This window comes from Equus caballus, chromosome 23 (genome assembly GCF_041296265.1).
Source record: "Equus caballus isolate H_3958 breed thoroughbred chromosome 23, TB-T2T, whole genome shotgun sequence".
NCBI lineage: Eukaryota > Metazoa > Chordata > Mammalia > Perissodactyla > Equidae > Equus > Equus caballus.
Window position 1 is genome coordinate 18,417,252 of NC_091706.1, and position 21,766 is coordinate 18,439,017.

The window sequence follows — 21,766 nt, forward strand, 5'->3', positions numbered from 1 at the left end:
ACTCTTTCACATAGATGTGTTCCTTCTATGTGACTGCATAGTATTCCACTGTGCTCCTCTTTTATATCCAGCTATAGCCTAAATCATTAATCCTGAGTTAAGATGATCAGAATCAATACCATTTTCCCTGAGAGTGACCAAACATTATAATTACTATTTTAACTACCTTAAATAAAGCTTCTCCTCATCTAGCTAAGCTTATCTACAGACAGCATTAAAAATTTGTGAACATTTTTAAAGGGTTTACACTACTAATATAAAATATCAGGGTGTTCCAATTGAATCCTGATCAAACAAACAAACATATATCAGACTTGTATTATGTGCTTTAATATTGCACTAAGTAACTCTTAGGTGGCATAAAAATTTAAGGGAAGGTTATTTGTAAATTATGCAGATTATAATTATTTCCTTCATCTTGCAATAAATTGTTGACATAAACACATCTTATTTTAATTAGACTAAGTATTCACAGAGCTATCATAGCTCAGAGCAGGGCTCCTCAAAGTGTGCTCTGTGGACCAGTACTAGTCACAGACTTGTTGTCAGCCTGTACCACTAAGCTCACTATTAGATTCGGCTGACATTGGTTTCATGCAGGACTGTTCTGAAGGAAGCTGTGCTCTCATTTACCTTTATCTTGTCACAGACCAACAATGAACAATGTGCAAATGGACTACTTTGTGGACCACTGGCTTGGAGGCCACAGGCCTCTGCACTTTTCCATGCCTGGATTTGGACATTGGCTTTGCCACTTACTTTTGAAAGTAACTGCAACACTGGAGCATTTTAGTGTCTTTTTCCACATAATGTTGAAAACATCAGTATGAGTACTGATAATCTTATTTAAAAGTGAGATAGGTTGTCATTGTCTTTTGCACTTATTCTAGAAGCTCAAAAGTGCACCTCTGTTAGCATTAGCATACTAATGGAGCATATTACTCTCTCTATATATCTAAAGACATATAGAATAGAGAGTTCAGATTTTTAAAAATTAAAAAAATTTTAAGTTTTAAAAACTAAAATAACTTTATACCAATAAAAACACTAGTATTTCAATATTTAAAAATGGTAAGAAATGTTAAGAGTGCTGACAAGCATTACTGTCATCATAACTATGTGACTCTGAATGAATTATTTTACCTTTCTAAACCTTAGCTTCCTCATTTGTAGAATAGGGTAAAATACTCACTTCAAAGGATTAAATAACGATTAAATAATATATATAAAACATCTGGTACGCATATAGCACTTTGTAGACACTTAACAACTGGTAACTATTGTCTATCTCCTCATCCCCACCACCATCCTCATCATCTTAATCATTCCCAACCCCATCAAGGCACAGAAATTTCTAAAACTACATGGGAACCTTGTTTCAGTTCTCTGTTGTATGAGATGTTTTTTGAGCTTAATTAAACTCTATGTCTTCTTTCCCTTCCTTATTAGTACCCTTACCAGAAAAGGATATGCAGCAAGAAACATGGAAAACAAAAAGAACATCATAATTCCCAAACCCTATTACAATTTTTCATTTAATCTTTCAATCTCAACCATTTTAGTTGTGCGAGATATAGAACATACAAAAATAATCTTTGCTAAATCCACAAACAAGGCTTAAGCTATAGATGTATATGATAAATATAATAACCTCCTTAGAAAAACAATAATCCCAGTTATTACTTATTAATATGTATAAAAATTACAATCAGAACTGAAGCTAGGATATAAAACTATGAAATTATAAATAAAATTTCATAATAAACACAAAGGAAAAATCTTAATTGTTCTTTTCTACTAATGTTTTATTAAAATGACTACTTTGTTAGGCACCGCAGCCTTAATTTAAAGGGTCAAGAAGTGAAAAAGAATCAATCCCAAGACTTTGCTGTGAATTGCTAAGTGAAAATATGTATTCTGAAAATAAGTATTCTGAAGGAAAGTAGAAAGTGTGACATACACTACCACATGTCCTCCTTTAAGCAGTTCAAACACTAAAGTCATATTATTTTAACTTGTTGACTTGAGAGGCTACTTAGGTAAAACATTGTAGTGGAGATGTCCAGATGTTTGAGGAGGCATTAAAAACCCTAGGAGTAGGTACTTTTTGGTCTGTTCACCTCTGCATTCCCACCTGGAAAAGGACCTGGTGCACAGGAGGTGTGCAGTGAACAGCTACCTTGTTGAAAGAAAATAACTGTGGCAGTTTCAAAAAGAAATAAATAATGCTCTGAACAGGTTAACTACAATTCCATTCTACCTACAGTGGAAACAATATGAAAGCAATAGATTATGGATGAAAAGAAAAGGAGAAGGCATTCTGGCAAATTCATTATCATCAGACTAACAAAGCAGTCTGACCATCCCAAAAGCATCTGAAAATGGCTTCATTACACAAAATCTCTCTGTAATGGAATATTTCTCATAGAATAGAACTTTTAATTGTAGCTATTTCCGAGGTTATAGCTAAATCCAGCATTAGGAGATTAAGAATGATATGTAGTTAAGTTATTAACCTTTATTAAAGCAAGCAGTTATGGTTTCAGAAAAGTGAAATAGTTACCATTTGTTGAGTGTCTACAAGGTGCCATGTACGTACCAGATGTTTTATATGTATTATTTAATCACTAGTTAATCTTCCGTCCTCCAGAAAAGGAAAATATTTCTGTGGTTATCTTTATTTCTTAGTAGATGCTTTTTGATAAAGATATTAAAATAATAAACTTCTTGAATGAAGAAATATACTACCCAGATTGAAGGTATATAAACCTACCAGCACACTGGAAAAGAAAAGTTGCCATCCAGTTTCTCTTGCTGGTAAAAACAGAATCCTACTTCTTTCCTAACCAGGTACAAAAATCCTCAAAAGCAGGAAGCCTTAAATAAGTTTTCTCAAATACATTTTTTAAATTACCTGGACTCTTAGCTTTGCAGCATCCATCTTTTTACGGAACTCCTTCTGTAATTTTACTTTCAAAGCAGCATCAGAAAGATCTTTGTTTTCCAGTTCCTGTAGCTGCTTTTGTGTTTCAGTTAATTCCACTTTCGCCTGTTCTGCTTCGTGCTCAAGTTTTGTTACTTTCAGAGAATACTGTTTGCTTACAGACTTGGCATCATTACCTTAACCATAATAATAACAGTAATAATAATTATAAATTATGCAAAAAAGAAAAACTAAGTAAAACATCAAAAACATAAAAATGCTGTACTCTTAAAAATCCACCTGGGCAGTATAACTATTTAAGGCATAGCACTAAAAACCCAACTGTCCCCACCCATCCCCATCAAACACAATTTGCCACCTGGCCTCTTAATAATGAGTTCCTTAATGACTGTCCCCATATGGTGCCATTCAATCATCTCATTGGTTCATCTTTTGTGTTTCAGTGTGACATTTCTACTGAATTTGCAGTTTAGCTTTGCTGGCATCAAACTCCAGTTAAGTAGGATGTTTGAGATGATTCTTTGGCCTCTTGCTTACTACACTTTGGCTTCCTGGTCCCCATAATCTGTCTCTTTGAATTCTTTTTTTTTTTTTAACTATTATGAAAAATTTTCACTATATAAAAAGTAGGGAAATAATATAATGAATGCTCATCATTCAGATTCAAGAGTTATCAAGATTTTGCCACAGTTGCTTCATCTATGCCTTTTTCCTTTTGTTTTAATTTCCTTAAAAATTGTAGAGCCAGCCCCAATGGCCTAGTGGCTAAATTTCAGCGTGCTCTGCTTCAGTGGCCTGGGCTCAGTTCCTGGGCACAGAACCACACCACTCGTCTAGCAGTAGCCATACTGTGGCAGCAGCTCACTTAGAAGAACTAGAAGGACTTAGAACTAGAATACACAACTAAGTACTGCAGCTTTGGGCAAAAAAACAAAAATAAAAGAAGAAGATTGGCAACAGACATTAGCTAGGGAGAATCTTTCCCAGCAAAAAAAACTGTCAACTAATCCCAGATGTCATACCATTTCATCTATACATACTTCAATAGGCATCTATACAGAATATGGACCTAACCAAAAAGTCATTGCCACACCTAACTAACAATGTTAATACCCATCAGTCCCTATTCAGACTTCCCAAATTGTCTCAAAATGTCTTTTATAATTGGTTTATTTTAATCACGATCCAAACAAGGTCCACCAGACATCTGATTGTTGAGTCTCTTAAGAATCTTTTAATCTAGAGCTGGCCCCCTCCTTTTTCATTCCACTGAACTTGTTAAAGACGAATTCTTTTTAAATGCTTTTCTTATGAATATTTAGAACATAGAGAAAAATAGGATTAGGTATTTCCATATCTTTTCATTCTAAGCCCAGCTATGAGCCTAAAAACTTGGTTTTGATTTGTTCTGAATAGTCAACTGTTCTTGAACTAAACTAGCAAACTCATGGCAGTGGGAAATCAGATTCTAGAGCTCATGGGATGAATAATCGCCGGGGACAATTTGTCACACTGCTATACTGAAAATCTCTTAATTTTTTAATAAAAAGGAGTTATCAAACTAAATGCACTGTGAGTTGTCTTCTGCCTCTACAACTCTATGATTTTGACTGACTTTAAAATACATACAACTATTATATTTTAATGACTCTAAGATCCATAAATTGTTCAACACACCAATATTTTATGAACCACTAAGAAAAAAAATACAATGCCAATTACACCATGATTAAATGCTAAGATACTATTGATTGTAAGATGCATCTTGATTTCAGAGATTAAAATGTGAAAAAAATGTGTAATAGAATTGATGAAATGCAGTATACTTGTCACTGTTACTGTTGATTAAAGCAGCTGCTATTGGGGAGAAGTCGTCAGTGGAAGGGCTTTGAAAAGCACACACTGACCCTTTTGCTAGTCACCATCTCTAAGATCTTTAAGAAAGCTCCAAACTGCCCTTGGTTCTAATGAGCAAGAAGAGGACCTTCTCTGCATAAGTTGAGGTATTCTCCATTTTAAGGCAATCAGGATAGGTAGACCAGCCTCAAAGTTGTGCTTGTTTAGTGAGATATCCCATGGTGGGATAATCTACCAGAAAGAAAATCATCTATTCCAGAGCGGTAAATATCCTCAACTTCCACAGGCAGTACCCTGAAATCTTGAGGATGGAGAAGTTATTTAAACCCATAAATCAGTTCCTAGATACTCATAAGAGAGGTTTACTGGCATTGATCCTGCCTATAAGGAGGATAGTCAAACTTAAACACCTGGGATAATTGGAGCTGGGATGATGCACAGCATATACCTCACTAGGAATGAGGAAGGAAAACACTTTGGGACCGCAGTTAGGGAGAGGAGGTTGAGAAAGGAGGACCGAAGGCCAGAAAGCAAGCTTGCAGGGAAGAGGAAGGAAGTGGGAAGGCAGGTTTCCCCTTGCTGGCAGAGGAGTTGGGACTCATAATTCATGTAGTTTGAGTGTGATTGTGATTATTGCCTTGGGCTTGAAGAAGAGGAAGACAATATTTTCTTCAGTTCCCCTAAATGTGACCAGTGAGTTCTTTTTCATTGGAGTTGAAAAAAAGAAATGCTGGTGTCTCTTATTCCTTCAATCCTTTACTGAACTTCAAAGTAGTCAAGATTTGCACTTTAGTATATTAGGGGAGAAAAAAATCCAAAAAACCTGAGACGTGCTTTTTAAGGCAAGTCTAAAGTAGCTGAAGGTGAGGAGATGAGGTACATACGCCCAACCTGGCCGAATTTGTGACTAAGGGGAAGAGCTAAAAGCTTGGCTACGAGAACAGCTCTCAAAGACAACTCCTTACAGCTTCAGAAAAATAAAAATTATCTATATTTAAAATACAAAGTTTACAATTAATGTTAAAAATGAACTAATTCAGAAAATGAATTCTAACAATTTAAAATAAATTACTGTTGAAATGAGTTAGAAAAACATCTCAGACATATTCCCAGATGCCTAGTATAATGTTTCTTAAAAAGTGGCAAAAAACATTAAGTGCCAGAGTTTCAGCACAACACAGAGTTCACACTGGCTAGAACAATTCATAGATGAAATTCCAAAATAAGAAAATTCTTTTGATAACTAACCTCACATATTAGCTCTAAAACACAGCTTGTTACACCAAATTACAAGCTACACTGGATAGTCCTGAGCATCAAAAACTAAAGTAAATGTTACAACATTAGATGCAACATTAGAAGCTTTTCTCTCTCATATAAGCTGGTTGATAGCATACTATTACCTGTTTTTAGTAATTCTTTAATCAGATCTTCCTTCATCTTGATATTAATTGTAAGTTCTCTCATTTTTTGTTTAGCTTCAGTAAGTATGAGTTCTGAATTCCTTAATTTTTGCAAATTCAACTCCTGACTCTCCTGGAGATAGTCAATCTGTAAATCTTTAAAATAAAAGAAACAAAACTGAGAAATAAAACTATCTGCTCATAAAATATTCAGCAGAAGTAGAGTTAAAAAGAAAAGCAGACACAGAAGCAGTCTAGAGACAGCAGAGGAAGGGACAAACAGAAAGGGAGAGAGAAAAAAAAAATACACAGCAGTTGAAACTGGTTCTCTAGCTTACAGCAAGTCTTCCTTTCCTTAAAATATATAAATGTTTTAGTCATGTCTTGTAGGTTCTGATATACAGTTTTTCATCGCCCTTAGATATTCTGCAATTTCAGCTTTTCTTTAACCTGAGTTATTTAAGAAAAGTGTAAAATCTCCAGGTGGGTAGAAGGTTGAATTTTTTCCTACTAACTTGTAGTTTAATCGTAATCAGAGAACAGACTACTCAGAGTATGGTCCAGCACTGTTTGTTACTATCTTAGACCAGAACATAAATCAACTATGTCACTGTTTTAGTTCAGCTGCTATCTTTTTTCATAGCAAGACATCCTCAATGAAGGAACTAGTGTGCTGATTTACCTTCTGGACTAAGTTTCTTACCTGGTTGTAGACCAGTAACAAACAGTTCAAGGATGGCTGCTTGAGGAGCACCAATCTACACTATTTATACACGTTTTATTTGTGACATATAGTCAATTTTTTGTTAATATTACATGCATAGGATCTTAAAAAGATGCTATTATCAACGTGTAGGACTTATTTATCATGTTATTTATCTTCTCTATACTCTTATTTTTTGTTTTGACCACTCATAGGCCAAGAGAAATGAGTTAAAATCTCCTACTATAGTTTTTGCAACATAAACATTTTTGATGCTGTTATTTAATGTACAAAAATTCTCATCAATTGTGTACTAGAACATTATGAGCACCCAGTATACTAATTTGGCTCCAATGCCAAATACATCACTAATGGTAGGCATGTGTGCCAGTGAAGCATAAAATAGACACTTAGTAAATTACTTAAGATGTATTTTAAAGTAGTGAAGAGTACAATGTATATCAACTCAGGTTTGAATATAAAATCCTCATTCGAAAGATTTAGCTACAACTCTAGCCAGAACTGATTGGTGGAAAATTTTTTTTATCAAGGAATAAAAAAGAGTGAAAAATTAGAGGTACAACAGAGAACATAAAGGACATTCTATCAACCAGGAAAACACTCCCATCAAGCTCCCATCTTTGAGAATTCCTAAATGCTTCTTAAATTATTGACCGAAGAAAAAGAGAAGTGTCTTACAAATATTAGATCTAAATTACTTGAGAAAGTGTGTGTACCTTCATTCCCCGAACTTGACTTTTGTGTTTGATCCTGAATATCATTCAACTCAACAAGAGAACAAACAGACCCTGGCTTTTTGAATGGCTTTTGAATCCATGGGTGACTTCTACATCTAAAAAAAAGAAAAATTAAGATCAAAGGTAAGTTGTCTATGAATGTTTTCTAATCTGCCCTCAAATAAGTTTCCCCAAAAAGTGACAGTAATGTTAAAAAAGCATTATATAAAACAAATAGAATTTTACTAATATTCCTCAAAATAAAAGGATGCCTTGCCCCCATGTTGGATCCAGTGGAAAATTCATCCTGTTTGTTGCCACTGTGGTAGCAGAATCAGAAAATCCAAAAATGTTCTCTCTGAAAATTAAAATCTAACAACTACAAAAGCTCTAAAAGCAAAATTATTTTTCAATTGTAAGACTGATGACTTGTGTTCAAATACTGGTTTCGTAACACTTTAGTTGACAGTACATTTAGCAAAAACTACCTGCTCTTATATTAAATGGAAAAGATACACTTTAACGAAAAAAACAAAACCTACTTCTGTATACATTTATTGTATCATATAACTATGTTTATTAAATCAGTCTATATTTAACATACCTAATTTCAGACTTCTCTTGGCCTTCTGATTCTTCATCATCACTGTTATCAGAAAATTGGCAGTGGAGGACTTCATCTTGTTCTTCTATGTGACCCAGCAGCATCTGACTTCGTGTTCGAAATCCAGCAACTACTCGATCCAGAGAGTACACAGAAGGACTCGTGTAGACCTTACAAGTGATTCCCCCACCCAAAAACAAAAAAAGTGATTTTTAAATGTCTATTTTTATCCTATTACTCAAAATGTTTTTTAAGAGGCTATTAAATAGGTACTCAAATGGCTTCTCTGGAGAATTCTACCAACCATTCAAAGAAGATTTAATACCTATCCTTCTTAAACTATTCCAAAAAAACTGAAGAAGATGGAATGCTTCCTAACTTATTCTGTGAGGCCAATGTTACCCTGATACCAAAACCAGAGAGAAAAATACAAAGAAAGAAAATTACAAGGCAATATCCCTGATGAACATAGATGCAAAAATCCTCAACAAAATATTGGCAAATTGAATACAGCAATACATTAAAAGGATCATACACCATGATCAAGTGGGATTTATGCCAGGGATGCAGGAATGATTCAACATCCACAAATCAATCAATGTATATACCACATTAACAAAATGCAGAATAAAAATCATATGATCATCTCAATAGATGTAGAGAAAGTATTTGAGAAGATCCAACATACATTTATGATAAAAACTCTCAATAAAATGGGCATAGAGGAAAGTACCTCAACATAATAAAGGCCATATATGACAAACCCGCAGCCAATGTCACACTTAATGGTGAAAAACTGAAAGCCATCCCTCCAAGAACAGGAACAAGACAAGGGTGCCCACTCTCGCCAACCCTATTCAACACTGTACTGGAGTTTTAGCCAGAGAAATTGAGCAAGAAAAAGAAAGAAAAGATATCCAAATTGGAAAGGAAGACATAAAACTCTTGTTGTTTGCAGATGACATGATTCTATATATAGAAAATCCTAAAGAATCCACCAAAAAAACTAGCATAAATAATCAACAACGACAGCAAAGTTGCAGGGTAAAAAATCAACTTACAAAAATTAGTTGCATTTCTATACACTAATAAACTAGCAGAAAGAGAGGTTAAGAATACAATTCCATTTACAATTGCAACAAAAAGAATATTTAGGAATAAATTTAATCAAGGAGGTGAAAGACCTATATACTGAAAACTATAAGACATTATTGAAGGAAATCAAAGAAGATATAAAGAAATGGAAAGATATTCCATGCTCATGGTTTAGAAGAATACACATAGTTAAAATGTCCATATTATCTAAAGTAATCTAAAGATTCAATGCAATCCCAATCAGAATCCCAATGACACTCTTCACAGAAATAGAACAAAGAATCCTAAAATTTATATGGAACAACAAAAGACCCCAAATAGCCAAAGCAGTCCGAGAAAAAGGAATAAAGCTGAAGGCATCACATTACCTAACTTCAAAATATACTACAAAGCTATAGTAATCCAAACAGCATGGTATTGGCACAAAAACAGACACAAAGATCAATGGGACAGAACTGAAAGCCCAGAAATAAAACCACACATCTATGGACAGCTAATCTTTGACAAAGAAGCCAAGAACATACAATGGAGAAAGGAAAGTCTCTTCAATAAATGGTGTAGCAAAATTGGATAGGCACATGCAAAAGATTCAGAGTAGACCATTATCTTACACCACACTCAAAAATTAACTCAAAATAGGGGCTGGCTTGGTGGTGTAGTGGTTAAGTTCGTGCGTTCTGCTACAGCAGCCTGGGGTTCGTTGGTTTGGGTCCCAGGCACAGACCTACACAGTGCTCATCAAGCCATGCTGTGGTGGTGTCCCACATACAAAACAGAGGAAGATTGGCACAGATGTTAGCTAGCGACAATCTTCCTCAAGCAAAATGAGGAAGATTAGCAACAGATGTTAGCTCAGGGCCAATCATCCTCACCAAAGGAAAAAAAAATTACTCAAAATAGATTAAAGACTTGAATGTAAGACCTGAAACCATAAAACTCCGAGAAGAAAACAGAGGCAGTACACTCTTTGACATCAGTCTTAGCAGCATCTTTTCGAATACCATGTCAACTCAGGCAAGGGAAACAAAAGAAAAAATAAACAAATGGGACTACATCAGACTAAAAAGCTTCTTCAAGGCAAAGGAAACCAGGAACAAAAAAAAAGACAACCCACCAACTGGGAGAAAATATTTGCAAATCATATATTTGATAAGTGGTTAATCTCCAAAATATATAAAGAACTCACACAACTCAACAACAAAAAAATTAAACCACCTTACCAAAAAATGGGCAGAGGATATGAACAGACATTTTTCCAAAGAAGATACATAGATGGCTGACAGGTACATGAAAAAGATGTTCAACATCACTAATCATTAGGGAAATGCAAATCTAAACTACAATGATATATCACCTTACACCTATTAGAATGGCTTCAATTACCAAGACAAAAAACAACAAATGTTGGAGACAATGTGGAGAAAAGGGAACCCTCATACACTGCTGGTGGGAATGCAAACTGGTGCAGCCATTATGGAAAACAGTATGGAGATTTCTCAAAAAAATTAAAAATAGAAATACCATAGGACCCAGTTATCCCACTACTGGGTATTTATCCAAAGAACTTGAAATCAAAAACTCAAAGAGATTTATGCACCCTTACGTTCATTGCAGCATTATTCACAATAGCCAAGATCTGGAAGCAACCCAAGTGCCCAACAACCAATGAATGGATAAAGATGATGTGGTGTGTATATATATAGAGAGAGAGAATGGAATACTACTCAGCCATAAAAAAGATAAATCGTCTCATTTGCAACAACATGTATGGACCTTGAGAGTACTACATTAAGCAAAATAAGCCAGACAGAGAAAGACAAACACTGTATGATTTCACTTATATGTGGAAGATAGACACATAGATAAAGAGTACAGATTAGTGGTTACCAGAGAGGAAGGGGGTGGAAGGGTAGGCAAATGGGGTAAAGGAGCACATATGATGGATAAAAATTAGACTATTGGTGGTGAGCATGAGGCAGTCTACACAGAAACTGATACATAATAATGTATACCTGAAATTTACACAATGTTAAAAGCCAATATAACCTCAATAAAATAATTTTTTTTTAAAAAAGAGGCTATTAGGTACTTTTTTTTAAAGATTGGCACCTGAGCTAACACCTGTTGCCAATCTTCTCTTTTTCTTCTTCTCCCCAAAGCACCCCAGTACATAGCTGTATATTCTAGCTGTAGGTCTTTCTGGTTGCACTACGTGGGATGCTGCCTCAGCATGGCTTGATGAGCAGTGCCATGCCCACACCCAGGATCCAAACCAGCAAAACCCTGGGCCACCGAAGCAGAGTGCAGGAACTCAACCACTCAGGCATAGGGCTGGCCCCTAGATAGGTGCTCTTAAACTAGCCAACCACTAAAAGTATGCATTCCCCCCCCAAAAAAGTCAAAATTCATGTCACAATACTATTGTGCCTCATGGACACACACTTCCTTCAGAATCTACAAAGCTCTTCTATCTTCAATTATAGCTTCACGGAAAATAGTATGCAAAAATGAAACCAAAGAGACCCATGAGTGAAAACATCACAGTGCTTAAACGAGCACACGCACTCCCCAACAAATGTGAAGCCAATATACAATGTAACAGGAGGCAAGTGTTCCCCAGCACTCCAATCTTTCCAGTTCCGAACACTTGGAGAACTGTGGTGTTGCTGCTAACGGTCTGCATCCCCCTCCAATCCACATCTCACCACATGAAGAAATTCAGAGTCATCGCCACTCCCTCTGCGAAGGCAAAATACTCCCAATTTGGAAATCCAAATGTATCTACTCACACTTTACATGTAGTGGTTAGGGATGGCTGAATTAATGCTCTAAGTGACATACTTAATATGTATTGTAGGATAAATAGATTTTCATGGGCTAGCCTGGGAATTTTCTATATTATAACATGCTTCTATGGGCAATGCACCTTAAGTTCTCAAAAAATGACCTTGGAAAACAATAAAAATGAATTAGAAATTGGCTTTAAACTTTTATTCTAGTTTTGTTACCAAATATTTCCTTTTTCACCACCTCTCTGTAACCAAACCTCAGGGTAATTTATCAAAAAAGGTAAATAATAAAATCTTAGAGGGACATTCAATTTATTAACATAAATCATTATACGCTATTAAAATTATAACATACAGTAGAATGTATATATCACATGGTGTTCAAAATTCAATTGATGTAGGTCCCTCACGTACCCCACCCCCCACCCCCGAAAAGCCTACCTGGTACTAAAGATTTCTTGATACCTAATTGTTGTGCCTCCACTGTTGGTCACTTAATAAGACCATCTGTCATGTCAACACCATGATGAATGAGGGGCAAAGTTCTCTAGGTGGGCTCCCAATTCTAAGGTAGGAGCTATGGGGGAGGCGAATTATTTACAGAATAACCAACTCAAGAAGTATTTATTTAACAAGTACAATGTACCCAGTATGGCCATTTTGCCCCATAACTGACAGGCATCAAGGTTTCTCTTTGTCAGGGGGGTGGAAATTATTTCAGGAGCAGATCAAACTTTTGTTCAGAGTCAAACTTCGTTCTTTGGGATTGTAATTTGCTTTTAAAATTTCTTTTTTACAGAGAAAACCAAATGTCCCAGCTAAATAATGAACACTAAATAAATTCTGCCACAGTGAGTAACACTTAGCGAATTAATTCTTTAACAGTCATTCCACCCAACACAATGGTTCTTTGCCCCTTCCAGGCTTGTAAAGCCTGTAAGCTGGCCCCTTCCTACCTAGGTGTTGGGTCCTGCTTCCCTTCACTTGCTTCTGCATTCCACAGCTCCCAATAGGGATATTTTAGCATTTTCAACCACACCCCAGACAGTATTGATCACAATATAAGTACTCAAATAAGCTGATTAATAATTCAAATAACTGAGGTGTATACAACTAGAAGCTAATTTTTTAATCTAACCATTTTTTCCTAGAATTACATAGCCATAAGTCTAGACAGAACTTTAAAAGTTACTGAGTTCGGGGCTGGCCCCGTGGCTGAGTGGTTAAGTTCGCGCGCTCCGCTGCAGGCGGCCCAGTGTTTCGTTGGTTCGAATCCTGGGCACGGACATGGCACTGCTCGTCAGACCACGCTGAGGCGGCGTCCCACATGCCACAACTAGAAGAACCCACAACGAAGAATACACAGCTATGTACTGGGGGGCTTTGGGGAGAAAAAGGAAAAAATAAAATCTTTAAAAAAAAAAAAAAAGTTACTGAGTTCAACTATTCATCCCAGTTGGACCCTCTTCTGTAATATTGCAAATTATCATGTAACCTCTGTTGAAACAAATTCACTGTGGGGGCCCTCACAAGGCCTGGGGCCTCTCATATCATCTTTGGCAGTTCTTACTAATATGCCCTTCTTTATATTCCCTTAGCACTTCTTCTCATTGGTCCTAATTCTAGAGACAAAGGCTAACGATAATGATAAGCCTTCAAATATCTGACAACAGTCATCATACCCCCCACCGAATCGGACTAAATCTAGAATTACTTCAGATTTTCCTCAAGATCCTTCAGCAATTTGGTTGTTCTCTGAAAATAATCTAATTTGACTTAAAGTGTTGTACTCAGACCTGAACATAATATTCTAAATCGCCATACAGTAAGACAACCTCCTCTCTCTAGTGATGCATTTGATTTTGTTTCATCAGATGTGCTGCAGTTTTGCTTAACTCATTCACCATAGATTGTGGCTTTCACGTATTTAACTTTGTAGTTTCAACTGAGAGTTCTGCAAAAGGTCATGAGATGTAATATGCCACCTTGCTACTGTGAAGCTGGTGCATTCTGCTGGAATGAGTTGCCTAGCTAGCAAAGGAACCTGGTCAAAGCTCAGCAGACACAACTCTTGTGTTCTGTTGTGTTCGCTCTTCACCACAAGCAACTATGCATGCAAAGAGGTACTTAAAAATAAAAAATAATTCTTTTGTGAGAAAAAAATGGCCTTTGTGTGAAAGATAAAAACTAGTGAAAACGGAAAAAGCTGTTAACCTACAGTGTGGGATTATGCAAAGAAATTTTGTGACTCAACAAAAATGTAATTCATTCAGGAAAAAGCAAAAATATTTTACAAATATTTCCACTTTTGTGAATTCAGAGACTTAAGGGATATTTTTTTAAATCTTCTGAAGAATATTTTGGTTGGTTTTCTTAGTACACATTATGTCAAGTACTGAAAGTAACATTATTTACCTATTGCTTTTATTTCCTTTTCATAATACCATATTACATCAAATCTAAAATGCCATCAACTGTAAGACACACCATCATTTTTACACCAAGAAAGAAAAAAAGCTGTCAAATTATGACATGTTGTCAATTGTAAAACGTATCCTTCCATTAAAGATGATAAAACATAAAAAAAAGTGAGTCTTATAATCAATGAAATATGGTAGATTTTCATCAGCATTTACAGTATTATAGTAAACTTAAGTGATGACTGGGACCACCTTGAATTTTTTTCTTTCCAAAGTGCCTTTTTAGTATGTATAACATGACTCTTGGCTTTAATTATATTGATATTTACCATGTTAAGAAAGCAGAAAAAAAAAGCTAGATTTTTTTCTTTAACTTTAAATCAAGATTCGATTCTGCATTTTATCAGATGAGTTTTTGATATCTATTGAGACAAATGAATTTCTTCTTTTGTCCTATTAATTTGGTAAGTAATACTAATACTTTTCCTTTCATTTACCTGTACACTATCTAGCTGTGAGGGGTGATTTCTTTAGCATTTCTGCAGAAGTGGATATGTCCTGTAATTCCATTTTGGTGTTTAACTTTTCAGATTAAAAGATAGTTGAAAACAAATGTGCAACAACAGAAAAAAGTACACAATGGTATGCCCTTACTATAAATACTATTCAGCCATTAAAAATGACATATTATAGAAGAATATTTGATGACTATCAAATGTTCATGATATATTAAGTGAGAAAAGCTAGTAATGAAAGTGTATGTATAAATATAACATAAATAATACTTTTAAAATAAATAAGATCTTTTCACTCTTTCCCTCGGTATGTAAGAAATAAAATCGCTTTCTGTAATTAACTTAAAAACTGATTAAGCCATTTTCCCCCCTTTTCCTTTGAAAGTATTCTAAGTTGAGGAAATATTCTCTTCTCAGACTATTTTTACCTCAAGAAAATATTAGAGCTAAACTCTAAAAGAAAATATTAGAGCTGGAAAACCTTAGCTAGACTTCTGCCAAGGAGACAGAAATCCAGGAGAAAATGAAATGGTATTGCAGATGTCCTCTTTGGCTTAATTTAGCTAGTTTTGGTATTCAGTATGAAACCTTCCCCTCACTCTTAGCACAATGGAACAGCAAATAGGACTGAAACACAGCTTGTCAGGCTGAGTCCTCCCATGCAAGCCTGCCTTTTCATGTCTGCTGCAGTACCCAGGCCAAGCAAGGGAGGTGGCCAGGATTCCTGGACACACAGTAGGAGCAAGAGAACCCTCCAAACTGCTGAGCATATGACTTTTGCATCTTCTTCCGTTTTCCCTTCTTTTAGTGGCTAGCAGGGTTCTTTTGGGGTAGAAGGAAAATTTTAAGAATGAAACAAAACTAAGAATCTGCTAAGTTGGAACAATAAGCATGGAAGTCTTTATTCCAGTCACGTGTGTTTCAAGTCTAATCAAACAACTAGAGATAAGAACAGAAGGGCCTAACCCTTCTCAAGAGCCCACGTAGCTCTATCTCCTCAAAGAATGTATGTATATATGTGTGTGTGTGAGTGCCTAGTAAAAACGAGAAACAGAGACTGAGAGAGAGAATAAATATGTATAACTTTCGTAATCAGGAAAAAAGCCAAATGTTATTTTTTAAACTAAAAGAATGGACAGAAACAGGAAATTCTTTCACATTACTAGCCAATAGTAAAAAAACCTTAAATATAGAAGACTTGATATATAACATAATTACTAAGTTGAATTAATAGATACCAAATTTGAATCCTGTGAAGAATTTATCTCTCTTCCCAAATGTTCTACGAAAATTTACTAAGTACTCAACCACCTAAAGAAAATGCCAATAATTCTACAAAGTAAAACTGAAATTAATGATAACAATGGTTTAAATTTTAGAATCCAGCCACTCAAAATTGAAAACCACAGAGGGAGGGAGCATCCATCTCACTCTGAGGCACTGAGCCTGGGACGTGGCATCCATAGACGTGTGTTCAGGACGCAGTGTGCCCGGCAATTTCAGAGTCACCGGCTCATGCAAATCCTCTACACACCACAATGTTTCTCCCATTCTGACAGATAAGGAACCTGAAGCTCACAGAGGTTTAGTCATACATCCAGGCCTAAACAACAGAGCTGGTGTTCACACTCCAGCCTGCCTGATTGCAAAGTCTATGATGTCTCTCATATTTCTTATCCCTTGGACTGTAACCACCACAAAGATCTCAAACAAATCGTTTCTCTTCACAAAATTAATAAACAGAAACCAAAATTCATAAATCTGATAATTAGTCTTTTCCATAGCAGAGATTCCTTGATGATTTTTCAAGAGAAATTTCTGTGCATATATTTACCCATACACACACACATATTTATAAATAAATAAATATTAAAACAAAACCTCATACTAATCTTTATACAGTCTTGATTATGTCAGCTTGGCAAGACTGAATAATACATAAATATAATTTTGAAAATAACAAGACAGACCAAATGAGTTGAAATAAATACTCTCCACCTCATCTCAACTTGGTATGGTTAAAGAAAGAAAAAAATTCATAGAGATATCAATCTTAGTCATGTTGGAAAATATGATGGCAGAGAATACCTTTTTCTTCTTGATGAATGTAGACATTATCTTCAACTATTCCTTCCAAATATAACTATACATTTTCCTGTTTATGAATTTTTTATTAAAAAGAAACATAGGGCCAGCCCCAGTGGCCTAGTGGTTAATTTCAGCACTCTCCACTTCGGCGGCCCAGCTTCGGTTCCCTGGTGTGGACCTACACCACTCTCTTAGCAGCCATGCTGTTCTGGAGGCCCAAATATTCAAAAATAGAGGAAGACTGGCATGGGTGTTAGCTCATGGTGAATCTTTCTCAGCCAAAAAAAAGAAACATAATTAAAACAAAGACTAATCACAAAAGTCTATGAAACCAAACAGAAAAAATCCTGCTGAGACTGTACAAACAAACTATGATATTATATATCATATTTTTAAAATCTCAAAATAAGAAAGAGGTTAATGTTTAGACTTTACCTTCCTGGAATCTGATCTTGCTGGGATATAAATACAATGCCCCAAACGAGTATCAAATGGTGCAGTATATGGTCTCTCTTCACATATCCTGGCATCTGGCCCATCTCCACAAGTTTCCTTAGCCGAAGAAGTCATTGATAGGTTAAGTTTTGTTAGTTCTTCACTCAGTTGATCCACAAGAAGTTGTTGTTCTATTATTTTTTCATTCTTTGTAGAAGAGAGATGAGAATTTTAAAAATAGAGAACCTCAGTACATGTGTAGATAATGATTAACAATAAATAGTACCTTGACCAAAATCACAACTACCTTAACAGTACAGTAAAACCTCATTTATCCAAAGACTAGTCTTCTGGTGTTCACAAGTATCTAGGATTGTTCTGACTGGTAAAAACTTTTGAATAGTAAGCAGCAATAAACACAGCCTAAAGAGTTAAATACCCAAAGAAAATGCCCCACACACTGTGATTGGTTGGTTTGCTAACCTGAAACACTCTGATTAGCTGATCTTTACAAAAGTTTGGACTTTCTGAGTGAAATCCAAGAAGCAACAAGAGACAGGAAAGTTGAAAAGAGGAGAAAGAACTGCAAACAGCAGAGGCAGCAACAAAGGAGACAGAAAGTGGTAACAGGTGCAGTGAAATGAAAGCCTTTACTCAGTGAAAAAGAAAGCCAAAAACACAAAGAGAGAGAAGATAGGCAACTGATAGTCCTGGGAGAAAGGAGAACCTGGAAATCAAAGGCAGAACAAATAGTACATCAGGAGAGTGAGAGAGAGAGAGAGTGTGTGTGTGTGCACGTGGGGTTTAGGTTTTTACATATCCTCTAAAGATAATTTTTGAAGTATGTCTAATTCAGAAAGCTCTAACATCAATCTTTGTTTTACAACAACAAAATTATGTACGCAAGAAATTGTCATTCGTCTTAACACTCACATGTACTACAATGTTTAAATAGGAAAAAAATCAAACCCTGAAGTTTCACTGTGTTAATGCTGAGCTATAAAAACCTTATTAAAAAGTGTTCAAATAATTAAAATATACAAAACCAATGATATATAAGTTGGGGGTGGGTTGTTAAATGAAGTCCTTATATTGTCTGGGAAAAGAGTAAAAATACCAATTAATATTAGACTGTATTAAGTCATGGGGGCATTGTATACTCTCTGAAATAACCACTAAAAAGGAGAGCAAAAGTACAACTTCTAAGCTAATGACGTAAAAAAAGAAAAAGAAAAAATACAAAATTATCCAAAAGAAGGTAAGAAAAGAGAGAAAAAGGAACATAAGAGCACATAGGATAAGTAAAAAAGCACAATGGTGGGATTATAACTGAAGTATAATAGCAATTATGTTAAATTCATAATCATAATTCATAACAATAAACGAAGCAATTCAGATAAAAAGATAAGACTGTCAGAGAGGACTGTAAAATTATCTAACCTGCTGCTTACAAGAAATACAACTAAAATAGACACAGAAAGATTAAAAATAAGATGGAAAGAGAGACACCATGTAATTATTAATCAAAAGAAAGCTGACATGGCTATATGAATATCAAAGTAAACTTTAAAGCAAAAAACATTAGAAGAGACGAAAAAAAGTAAAAATGATAAAAAGGTCAATTCACCAGGATGATGTAACAATTCTACATTTCTATGTACTTAATAATTGGTTTCAATATATATAATGCAAAAATTGTCCGTACTTCATGGAGAAGTAAGACAAATCCAAAATTTTAACATCACTCTAAATTACTGATATAAGAAAAAAAACTCAGAGGGCTGGCCCCGTGGCCTAGTGGTTAAGTTTGTGCACTCCGCTTTGGCAGCCCAGAGTTTCTCCAGTTCAGATCCTGGGCGCTGACATGGCACCGCTTGTCAGGCCATGCTGAGGCAGCAACCCACATGCCACAAGTAGAAGGACGCACAGCGAGGATATACAACTATGTACTGGGGGGATTTGGGGAGAAAAAGCAGGAAAAACAAAAAAAAGAGATTGGCCACAGTTGTTAGTTCAGGTGCCAAACTTTAAAAAAAAAAAAAAAAAGACTCAAAAAGGTGAGTAAAAATAAAGATATGAGTAACAGAATTAACAGCACCCAATGAATGCAGAATACATATTCTTTTCAAGCCCATCTGTAATATCTACAAAAACTGGTCTTATGCTGACCCATAAGGCAAGTTTCAACACATTCAAAGGACTGAAATCCTATGGACCACAATGCAATTAAGCTAAAAATTGATAAAAAGAAATCCTCCATGTGTTAGAAATAAAACAACTATATAACCCATAGGTCAAAGAAAGAAAGTCATAATAAAAAAAGAAAATATTTTGAGCTGAATGTAGAATTCAGGTAAAGATAAGCTTACGAGGAAATACATAATTTTAAAGGCATATATTCTAAAAGAAGAAAGGCTAAAAATCAATGAACTGAGCATCCATCTAAAGAACTTAGAAAGACAGCATAAGATTGCTCTCCCCAAAAAAGCAGAAAAAAATTAAATAGGGCAGAAATTAATGAAATAGTATACAAACATATTCTAGAGAAGATCAACAAAGTCAAGAAATGCCTCTTTGATGAGACTAATAAAATTGATAACCCCCTAGTGAAGTTGATCAAAGAAAGAAAGAGAAGGCACAAATGACCAGGAATGAAAAAGGAGATATCACTATATATCCAAAGACATTAAAGAGATAAGAGACTATCATAAACTTATGCCAATATATATGAAAACTTAGCTATACAGTGGTCAGATTCTTGGAAAAATAAACCTTATGAAAACGAGGGCAAAGAGAAAATATGATTGAATTCATAATCAAAACGTGCTCACAAAGAAACATTACAGTCTCAAATACTTTATAGGTGAATTCAACCAAACATATAAGAAATAACACTAATTTTTCACACATTCTTCCAAAGTACAGAAAAAGAGGGAACACTACCTAACCTGTATTATGAGACTAACATAACTTGTTACATTATCTGAGAAAGGAAAATATAGGCCAATCTCACATGTGAATATAGATGCTAAAATCCTAAACAAAATAATAGCAAACCAAATCAAGGACCTTTGTAGAAAAGAGTTAACATAGCAGACCTGACTCCTATTCTTTGAAAGAACTGCTTATAAGGTGTCCATTGGCTGGTATCTGGGAACTTGGATTGTGAAAGGGTTCCAACACCCTAACTGATAAGAGTGGCTCACTGTGCTCAAACTGTGCAGACATTGTGGTTTATGCTGAACACCTGCTTTCCTTCTGGTAGTGTGGAATTTTGGTATATGTTGAACAGAGAGCGCCTTATGACTAGCCCTCAATAAAAACTCTAAGCACTGAGTCTTTACTGAGTTTCCTTGGTAGACAACATTTCACCTGTGTTGTTACAAGCATTGCCAGAGGAATTAAGCACATCTGTGTAACTCCAATGGGCAATAACTCTTGGAAGCTTGCGCCCGAGTTCTCCAGATTTCACTCTATGTGCCTCTTCCCTTTGCTGACCATTGCTCTTTCACTGTAATAAATCTTAGCCATGAGCACAACTATATGCTGAATCTTCCTAGTGCATCATCCAACTTGAGGGTGGTCTTGGGGACCCCTGACACACAATACATCATGACAAAAAAAAGGTTTATTCCAGGAATACAAGATTGGTTTAAAATTAGAAAAATCAATATAATTTATAACATCAACAGAATAAAAGAGAAAAATGATGTAAAGAAAGGTCATTTGATAAAATTCAATAACCATTCATAATAAAAATTCTCAACAAAGAAATCTTCCTTGGTTTGATAAAGGGAAATAAAAAAATACCTACAGCAAACATGACACTTAGTGAAATGTTGAAAGCTTTTCCTCTATGATTGGACACAAGAGAAGGACACTTGCTATCACCACTGTATTCAACATTTTATTGAAGATCCCAGCCAATGAAGAAAGATAAGAAAAAGAAATAGAAGATACAAGGATTATAAAGGAAGCAATAAAACTGTCATCATTTGCAGATGACACAATTGTAAATGAAAATCCAAAAGAATTTACACAAAATATTAGAATTAAAAAGTGAATTTAGTCAAGCTGCTGGGTATAAGATATCAATATACAAAAATCAGTACACAACAACTAGAAGGACCCACAACTAAAAAATATACAACTATGTACTGGGGGAATTTGGGGAGA

The 21,766-nt window shown here is 35.3% G+C and overlaps 1 protein-coding gene across 7 annotated transcripts in view; it reads right to left on the reverse strand.

Moving 5' to 3' along the window:
• Positions 1 to 21,766, reverse strand: part of KIF27 (kinesin family member 27) — a 93,714-nt gene that overhangs the window by 36,450 nt on the left and 35,498 nt on the right. For all 7 annotated transcript variants that reach the window (XM_001488810.6, XM_014735391.3, XM_070248498.1 and 4 more), the window contains 5 exons: positions 17,591 to 17,797; positions 8,249 to 8,418; positions 7,645 to 7,760; positions 6,205 to 6,360; positions 2,915 to 3,120 (listed from right to left, as the gene is read on the reverse strand). In XM_001488810.6, coding sequence (XP_001488860.1) covers positions 2,915 to 3,120; positions 6,205 to 6,360; positions 7,645 to 7,760; positions 8,249 to 8,418; positions 17,591 to 17,797 — 855 coding nt within the window. The remainder of the gene's footprint in view (positions 1 to 2,914; positions 3,121 to 6,204; positions 6,361 to 7,644; positions 7,761 to 8,248; positions 8,419 to 17,590; positions 17,798 to 21,766) is intronic.